Raw genomic sequence first — 9123 nt, 5'->3', positions numbered from 1 at the left:
AAATAGATTTTTGCTCATTTAAAATATTATATTTTCCATTTTTACACTCCTTAAGTCAATTTGATATTTGATTAGGCTCTAAACTAGCCTTGGGCCTTAAAGTTTAAGCATCATTGGGAAACAAGGGTCCGAGTAGTGAGTACAAAATGTGGTGTCTATAGTGGTGGATGTTTTTTATTTTTATTTTCATGAGTTCTTTATACCATTTTAATTGAAATGGTAAAAAAAAAAAAAAAAAAAAAATCGTTGATGTTGGTTGTGTTATAAAGCGATGCGTTAAAATAGATAAAGTAAATTTTTGAGATGCTAAAAGTTAAATACTTAAGCTCCACCATTGTGAATGTTCTAACATCTCTCTCCATTTCAAATAGAAATGGAGATGATCCAAATATATGTATATCTTGAAAAAAAAAAGGCTCCATGAAAGAGCATGTGTACACATCACTTGCCCATGAATTTTGTGTACATTTGATATCTCGTAATTTCTGATGGCTTATTTGATAAATATAAATATGAAACACACACACACACATATATATATATATATATATATATAATGTTAAAATACGTGATAAAAGAGAAAACTTTAGCTTTTTTTTTTTTTTTTTTTAATAAGTTTTTTTATTTTAACATTTAAGAGGGAGGGGGAGAGGGGGGGGGAGAGGGGGGGGGGGGGGGGGGGGAGGGCGGCGAGGGAAAAAAAAAAAAAAAAGAAGCAAAGACAGAATTATAGTTAACTAGATTGGATTGGCTAGTTCAACAGGAAACTAGTTACCAATCCGATCCTGTAAAAACCCCTAAAATCGGTAAACAAAAACAGTTCCTTAACTGTACTGATTTTTAAAACCATTGACGAAATGCAAATTAAAAAAATCAGAAATTTTTTTGGGGTGCCAAACGGACACTTTATAGAGAGCCCAAATGCAAGTGGACCTAGTCTCAATAATATGCGCCCACCTAACCCAACGAGCCCAACCCAAATCCATCAACGACCTTCACAAGAAAAGCTAGCTAACGTCAGTACAACTCTTCTTCTTCTTCCTCCGCTGCGCCATAGCCCAAGTTCTTCTCAGTTCTAACAATGGAGAAAGGGGATTCGAAAGTTACAATTACTTTGTTCATCATTATATTGATTCGCATCGTGTATGCCAGAATGGGAAACCTCTTATTAGCTCCAAGTCCAAGGCTCCAGTATGTACCCTCATAGACATAGTTTTGGGTTAAGGTCAGCATTCTTCACAAGCTACAGCTACTACTTTCATTCCCATTCATATAATGAAACTGTTTCATTACATTTGTTATTTGTATTGTATGTGTTGTAATGAAACTGTTGTCGGTGTTGCCAAAGGACAGGTTTAGTCCTAGGTTCTACGTTGCTGCTACTACCAATAACATGAGCCTTCAAAAAAAATCTCGCGCCCTCCACAACTCCGAGGTACATACCTTAACTAAACTGATCAAATTACCGATTTTCTCAAAAACCTATTGGTAAATTATGAATTGAATCATATAACCAATATTTTAATGCTTTCTTAAGTGAACCCCAATACGTGTGAGTTTTAACATTTTAAATGGTGCGTGTAGATAGGATTCGAATTTAGGACCACATGCTATTAGAAAATGGTTAATTTAATTATTTAATCAATATTTTAACAGCACCTTACTCTTTGATACGAGTAGAGGCAATTTTTACATGTTTGAAATCAGTGGAATTTAAAAAAAAAATTATTTATAATGGAAAGCAGGCGGAAACGGAAAAAAATATATGCCATCGGCTTTGACTAGTTTGTTGAGAATTTATAGCCCTCCATGAATTTTGGGACTATGGCTTGGTGGTTGTTGTTGTAAGCAGCTAAGCTGAAGAACAAAACCAGGACCACAGCTACACCACAAGCAGCAGAGCTGCAACCACAAAACACTTATCAACTACTCGAAATAAAAAAGGAAATGCTCCACAGATTATGTTACATTCTATTTTGTAAAGTCTTTCTAATATTGTTACACGGAGATAACCTATATCTGCAAAACTAAGGTGTGTTGGAGTATAATCCCTCATTGTCTTATGTGGGTCATATGGAGGGAAAGTAATACATATATTTTTGAGGGGGATGAAAGATTGATTCATGGGTTGAAGCTCTTCTTCTTTCGGACTTTGTTTGATTGTTAAATGCTTTGGGTGTGGTTAATCTCATTTCTCTTCCTGATATGATGGATTTTTGTACTTTCATTCATGTTTATTTTTTTTCTTCTTTGGCTTTTAGCACACTGCCTGTGTGCCTTGTATATTTTTCCCTATTTTTGATTTTCAATGAAGTTAATTACTTATAAAAAAAGAAGAGATGGCTTATATCTAACCTGCATAACTACTTTGACACTTTCAATATCAGACTTTACTTTTTGCACCATGAGTTCTAGCACCTCGGTCAATCCAAATCTGGTAAATGATAGCTGCAAGAGCAATCTTGCAGATAACATGCTGCCACTCTCTTCCTTTAAGCTTTTTAATGGGCCAATTAAGCTTATACGACCAGTAACAAATTTGCTGATTGAACAAGCACTTCCTCAAGATTTCCATTCAAATCCCACTAGAAAAAGGGCATGTGAAAAACAAATGGTTGCCAAATAACCTCACCCCTTCTCTCTTATCACTTGCCCAAGTGTCCTTACAAGTAAACCGACAGTGAGCAGCAGCCAACCATTGCACCTGATCTTCCTCCCCAATTGGTACTTCAGACAGCTTAGCTTAAAATGCCATTAAGTCATTAGACCTAACAAGATGGTTGACCTTACTCAATGCTTACAGCATCATAAATCACATAAAGTCCATAATTTTTGCAAATGGGGGCCATCAGTATGCCTAGCAGCATGCCATAAGAAAAATTTTCCCCATTCCTCACTTTATGCTTCACCAAATGCCTTACTTCTCTCGTAAGCTGCAAAACCTTTCTCCACCCACAGGCAATAATCGGGTATAAATCATTTTGTTAATTATGATTTCTTTCCCTTATAAGTGAATTTTTTTTTGGGAAAAAAGATGAGGATTGGATGAGCCGGAGGGCAGAATATCACATAGCTTCTGCATAAAAAGGATATAGTCTTTTATTGTTTCCTCCATTGTTGTCGTAGTAGGTATACTTACATTATGCTTTTCGTTGAGAGCTGGATTTGATGCAGCATTTGTACTACATTGTAACTTCTTATGATGTTGCAGTTTTGTCAACAAAAGTTTCATTTTTTAAATGGTTTCTACTGCAGATTGGGATCAAGATGGCAGAAACTGCTCAGTTCATGCATATCTATCGAAGCAGGGAAGTTGGTCAATCATATTTAACTTCTGTTTGGACAACTTTGATTGCAATGGCTCATGCACTCTGGCTAATCACTAAAATTAGACCCCAAGTGGTATTATATCTATCCTTGTCTATGCTTCCAGGCATGTATGTTTTGAACACATAAATATATTGCTGTAATTTGATTATATAACTTAATAAATCTGTATCAACTTTGTATAACTTCAGATTCAACAGGCCAGTGACTTGTGTTCCGCTATGTGCAATTGAATTCTTTTTTAAGGTGTGGATGTACTCCATTAAGACCACCTCTCTCTTTGGTTTTTCTTGTCCATATTTTTTGAATTGTTTAAGATGATATCAGAGTACATCCTTTAACCTTAAGTGCAGGTAATTGGGTAGATGGTCATCAGTTTTCCATGTCAAGAGTATAGCAAGACAGAGAAGGCTCTCATTAAGTGGCTTACTTCTTGACAAGTTATGAATAGCTGGTGAGTTCTTTGTGCAATGGCCACAGCTTCAAAGGCAATATTCACGAGCTCACTATGTTGGTTGTCTCATGTAGTTGAATGAATTCAGCCTCCGACATTGGTACTTTCACTTCAACCTCCAAGTTTTTGCAAAGTAAGGTCAACTGTAGTTTGTTTTTACTTTCTTTGGGGCTCGACTTGCAATGTTTACTTTGAAGTTTGAACTTGAAGCCACCTCTTAAAATAATTTCCTAATATATATATGGTTGGATTAAGCAATATTACACTACTCAATATTTTTTAATTAAATATGAATTTTGATGAATCCTCTGTTAGATTACATTATCTTCATATATTCTTCATACTTGCAAAATTTTAAGGTGATCAAAAATTAAGAACATGTAATTAACATGAAAATTGGCATGAATATTAAGAACATATAGAACATGTAATTTAAGAGTAAGATTTTCAAAATATGAATTTTATAACAAGTTATTCAATGGTGTAACATTATTTAAAATTATACCAAGTGTAATTTGAATCCAACACATTGAAAGATAGGTTTCTAAACTAGATCAATAATAGAGCTCTCTTTTTGCAAAGTTCTTCAAGAGACTAAATGTTTAGATTAGGTTATTTTTCTTGTAATTTGAGTAGAATATATTCTAGGACATTCAATGTATTCTTGTGGTTTTGTCAACAGATTGTCAAACGAGGAGATTGTTAGGATCATATTTTTGTGTATTGGCAAACACATGATGAAATACACTTTATATGTAATTTAGTCTTAGTTTAAGTGTGTTCAAGGAATGTCCAAGTGGTATGATTTGAAGACACAAGACTGTACAAGAAACTGTTCAAGAAAACAAGGCTTTGATACCTCTCTCTACCTATTGATCTATCGAGAATAAATGAATCTTGATACTTGGCTCGACACCTCTTGAACTATAGAGTTACGAGAAAACTTAACAGTAATTTTTGTTTCAGCCTATGATAACTTGGTCCGACTTGAAATTCATGCACAATGGTTCCAAAACATATAATTTGATTGTGAGAGAGAGAGAAAGGGAGAGGCTTGCTTTCAATTCTAAGTCTTGCATTTGTTCCTTAAGATTTTGCCTCTAAAGTTCAAATTTTAAATTGTTTGATGACTGCACCAAACCAAATATGTATAGGGTATGCTGCTTTTATGGTTGCAGCCTCTTCTATAGAAATAAGGAGATATACCAATATTGGTGCAGGTCAAGGTGGATCTCCAGTGTGGAATGAGAAAATTACATTCAGGGTAGGGTATCCGGACAAGGAGACCAATACAAACTTATTCTAAACATCATGGATAAGGACACATTTTCTGCTAATGACTTCATTGGGCAAGCCACGTGAGACATCATAACATCATGTCTCTTAGTTACATTTTATGTTCTTAGTTAAGACTTTCATAAATACTTCTCCTCCAAAAGGTATAATTTTTTATGTGGCTTGAAGCCATTAGAAAAGACATTTAGACTTAAACAGTGAGGGTAATTGATAGGAGGGACTGGAAGGATAATGTAGAGCATGAAAAGCAATTTTTGATGTGTATTATGTATATATCTTTGTTGTTTGATTGTCCTTCCTCACATACTATACAAATTTTCCATTTGCAGCATCTATGTGGAGGATTTAATGGCAATAGGAGTGGAGAATGGAACTGCTGAGTTACACCCTCGCAAATATAGTGTTGTTCGCAAAGACCAAAATTATTGTGGAGAGATTGAAGTTGGTGTCACTTTCACCTGAAAGGTATTTCTGAATCTTATATATGAGCTATGAGTTGGTTACTTCGTTTATTACAATGAGACTAGTAAACAACATAGTGCTGTATATATATATGCACCTTCTCCTCTTGAAAGAATAGAGTGAAGGATGAGGTTGTCATTTCAAGACCTATTGAATGAGTGTCTATTAACTTAGAAAAGTGTGTTTGGATACAGTTCCTTTGCTACAATTCAATTGAGAAATATAAGATATAACCATTAAGGAACTATATCTAAGTCTTGCTGATTTATAATGTAGTTCTAACACAAAATTACATATTTGCTTTTAATATGTATGCTACTCATATACTTATAATAAATAAAAATAGTGCTGTCATTTCTTTCTTTTTTTGCGATGAAAAGTGCCGTTAATTATGTTTTTGCTTGAGACTGAAATGGTTGGTGCATGGAGAGATAAATGATGCATTGAGTTCCATAAGCCAAAGGAGTACATGACATCTTAATTTCAATTTCTTGTTTGATTAATGTGGTTTTTCATTTTTTAAATATTGTAGGTAGAAGAGCAATATCATAGAGAAGAGTAGAGAGGATGGAAGCAAAGCTACAACTACTAGTTTATCAAATATAGTTTGGTGATTTAATTGTGTCTTAATTGGATTTGTATGCAATTTGGGATAAGGGTAACATGAGTTTGGATCAAAGCTTTTGGAATATTTTTTTGCCTAAAAATATTTTTTAACTTCCTGATTTTCTAGGAACTAAAATAAAATAATTAAAAAAAATCAATGGCACCAAAAAAACCACATAAAGAAAGGAATAAAAGTTCAAATTTTGCCATTATTATATTTTAGCACGAAATGTAATGCAATAGCCACAAACTATTGGTGTAACCAGTTTCTTATTGATTTTCATCTACGCCCACCATTGACATCACATTTTTCCTTTACTGATGATAACAGTTATCTGGTATGCCACCTTTTCCGCCAAAACAAAAGGTATATCCTATTGTGTCGTCTTTGTATGATTCATCCCCTTCAAGGTAACAACGAGACTCATCAATTTGAATATCATTTGGCGAGCGAACTAATTGATTATTGGCACCTACATATTGTACATTAGTCATGTAAGCAGTTCGTTGATATATGCCATCATCAAATTCTCCACTACCCATTTGAGGGCTAGCATTATCACTTGGCGGAGTGAAAACATAGCCTCCCCATTTCAATGTGTCTGCTCCAGAATTTAACTCAAAAAATAGTTTGTCTGGAAAATATCCAACTGGATGTGGTTCAGTATTAAAATACACCCACCATTTTCCAGTTCTAGTTGAAGCTGCTCCATCCTATTGTTATCATATAACCAAAAACAATAAAAAGGAAAAGGAAAAAAAAATGGAAATTAGAAATTCTGCAAAACAATTATTTGATAAACTAAATTTTTAATTGTAAACATGCATTCAAATCCTATGTTAAAAAAGAAAAAAGAAAAAAGAAGTAATTATTACCCAAATCATGGAGAAATGCAAAACCACTTGATCAGCAGTACCGAAATCAGAGACCTTCTCTATAACACTTCCAATTGGAACTTTGGTATTAGTTTGTACAAACCCCAAGCAAGCAAGATTATGACATGATGAAACTCCTTTGTTCTAGTCCATGTATGGTGTGGAATTCAAATTAAGTTAGTACTATGTATTTGTTCCCAAAAAAAAAAAAAAAAAAAAATCATCCTGCCAAGAACCTTAAATCTATTTAAAGATAAAAAGTACTTACAGTCATTTGAAAAAACCAATGGGTGCGTGTATCACCGTACACGTTTGGGTTTACCTGAACAATATCACAAATTATAAATAAAGTTGAAGCATATGTTGTAATACAACTATACAAAACTAGGCAAGAGTCTTGTAGTTTAACTAACGAAAAAATTTAAGAACTTCTCTCTCATTGTAACTACTAAATTTATTGGTTAAAAAAAAAAAAAATACTTTTCAAAAATTTTTAAAAATTAACCGAACAATTATTTTCAAATTCATTTCTCTTCCTTAATACTTACAGTCCACCCAAGTTGTATTTGTTCGAAGTCAGTTCCAAACGTTGCTTCAACTGAGATTGCAACTGAACTATATTGGAAAGGTCCTTTAACACATGGATTCCATACACTCATTTTGGCTCCAACTGCTTGATACTTTTTGTCTGGGGTTGTTTTTGTAAATATTCCTGCAAACTATGAGGATGAATTCCATTGAAGGTAAGAAGACTTTAATTGTATTACGGAAAGGATAAAAAAAATAAATAAATAAAGTTTAGTTACAAAATTAGTTATAGCTAAAACTACAACTTTACTGAATATCTTTTTATTGAAAATGAATTTTAACAAATCCACAATTAGATTATATTTTCTTCTTATAACCTCTATGCTTGAAAAATTTCTAAAAATTTAAAGATTAATAGTTATATCATCAATAAATTGTTTAAACTGCAAATTTTTGTAATTTAAAATTATGTATAAAATATAAACTTATAGATCATATAGTAAATAATTATCCAATTGACACAAAATTTGACATATGTATTAAAATAGTAAAAAATTTGTAATCCAACAGTTAGATTTTCAAAATTTGTAATAATGCTAATTTTTTTAAGGAAGTTGTAGCCTTAGGCTATTACCAATTTTGTAATTAAACTTTGTCAAAAAAAAAAAAAAAAAAAAAAAAAAACTGGCGCAACCAACATTAAGTAAAGAAAACCTTATCTCACTTACTTCTATATAAGCATCCAATGGATCAAATGAAGAAAATTGAGACTTATTTAAATTTGATACATCATTAGGTAGATCTTTGTCTGCGACTCTTAGAACAGGGACAGTCCCTTTTGGGCACGTCTCATTTAACTCTATCTTTGCATATTGGACACCAGGCGGCAGCTTCTTGGGTTGCATTTTAGCTGCTAGTTTTCTTACTTTATTGCTAGGACTCATCTGTTAAGTATTTTATATACTTCAGTAAATCAACATATCATTTCAAACCAAATATTATAAAATAAGCATCCAAGTTGTTAAACTAGCATCAAATTTCTATATATATATATATATAAATGATTTCACTCTTTTTTCTCTAAAACACCCTCTTCCACTGTCTAGTATATATGCAACCAACGAAAAACATTTTCTTTTTATTATTTATCTATTTTTATTATATATGTGTTCCTTTTTTTGTACATTTGTTATCGGGCAATGTTTTCCAGCAAAGAGAAAAAGAGAATTTGATATGGAATTCCACATGTCCGAGACCAAACTGCAAGGAATAGGATCTTCTAAATTTCAATTACAATGGAGAAGAATCATTTGATGGGTAATATTTAATTTCCTAAATTTTATAATCTACAAAGTTTCACACCATTTAAAATTTAAATGAAATGTTACATCCTTAGATTTGTAAATTTTATTATGAGTTATTAAATTGATCAATTTCAAAATGATTGTGGCCCGCACTATGAAAGCTTGTGCATGCCCTAGTCATTTTCTAGGATACCTTGAAATTGAATTTAAATTTTGATGAAAATATAACGCAAATAAGGTAACAATATGAACCTGAATTGTATGATTTCT

The 9123-nt window shown here is 32.7% G+C and overlaps 1 protein-coding gene, 1 long non-coding RNA gene and 1 pseudogene across 2 annotated transcripts; 2 read left to right on the top strand and 1 right to left on the bottom strand.

Moving 5' to 3' along the window:
* Positions 1-970: 970 nt before the first annotated feature.
* On the top strand, positions 971-4174 carry LOC126726533 (uncharacterized). Its single transcript, XR_007655943.1, has 5 exons — positions 971-1225; positions 1354-1435; positions 3256-3402; positions 3519-3573; positions 3681-4174. It is a non-coding gene; the product is annotated as an uncharacterized LOC126726533 (long non-coding RNA).
* A 211-nt stretch (positions 4175-4385) lies between these two features.
* On the top strand, positions 4386-5660 carry LOC126726528 (16 kDa phloem protein 1-like; annotated as a pseudogene).
* An 800-nt stretch (positions 5661-6460) lies between these two features.
* LOC126728481 (uncharacterized) lies at positions 6461-8454 on the bottom strand. The gene is made up of 5 exons (XM_050434293.1): positions 8278-8454; positions 7570-7740; positions 7290-7343; positions 7022-7165; positions 6461-6859 (listed from the first exon to the last, which is right to left on the bottom strand). The coding sequence occupies exons 1-5, from the start codon at positions 8452-8454 to the stop codon at positions 6461-6463; spliced, it is 945 nt and encodes a 314-aa protein (XP_050290250.1).
* Between the last annotated feature and the right edge of the window lie 669 nt (positions 8455-9123).

Source organism: Quercus robur, chromosome 5 (genome assembly GCF_932294415.1).
Source record: "Quercus robur chromosome 5, dhQueRobu3.1, whole genome shotgun sequence".
NCBI lineage: Eukaryota > Viridiplantae > Streptophyta > Magnoliopsida > Fagales > Fagaceae > Quercus > Quercus robur.
The sequence above is the reverse complement of the archived record's forward strand: the minus strand, read 5'-3'. Positions and strand labels throughout refer to the sequence as shown.

Excerpts from the sequence above, each read along its gene's own strand:
- LOC126728481 (XM_050434293.1), bottom strand. The coding sequence starts at position 8,454 with ATGCAACCCAAGAAGCTGCCGCCTGGTGTCCAATATGCAAAGATAGAG. Across the intron at positions 7,344-7,569 it reads AAATACAACTTGGGTGGACT|GTAAACCCAAACGTGTACGG; the intron begins GTAAGTATTAAG and ends GATATTGTTCAG. Across the intron at positions 6,860-7,021 it reads TGCATTTCTCCATGATTTGG|GATGGAGCAGCTTCAACTAG; the intron begins GTAATAATTACT and ends TGATAACAATAG.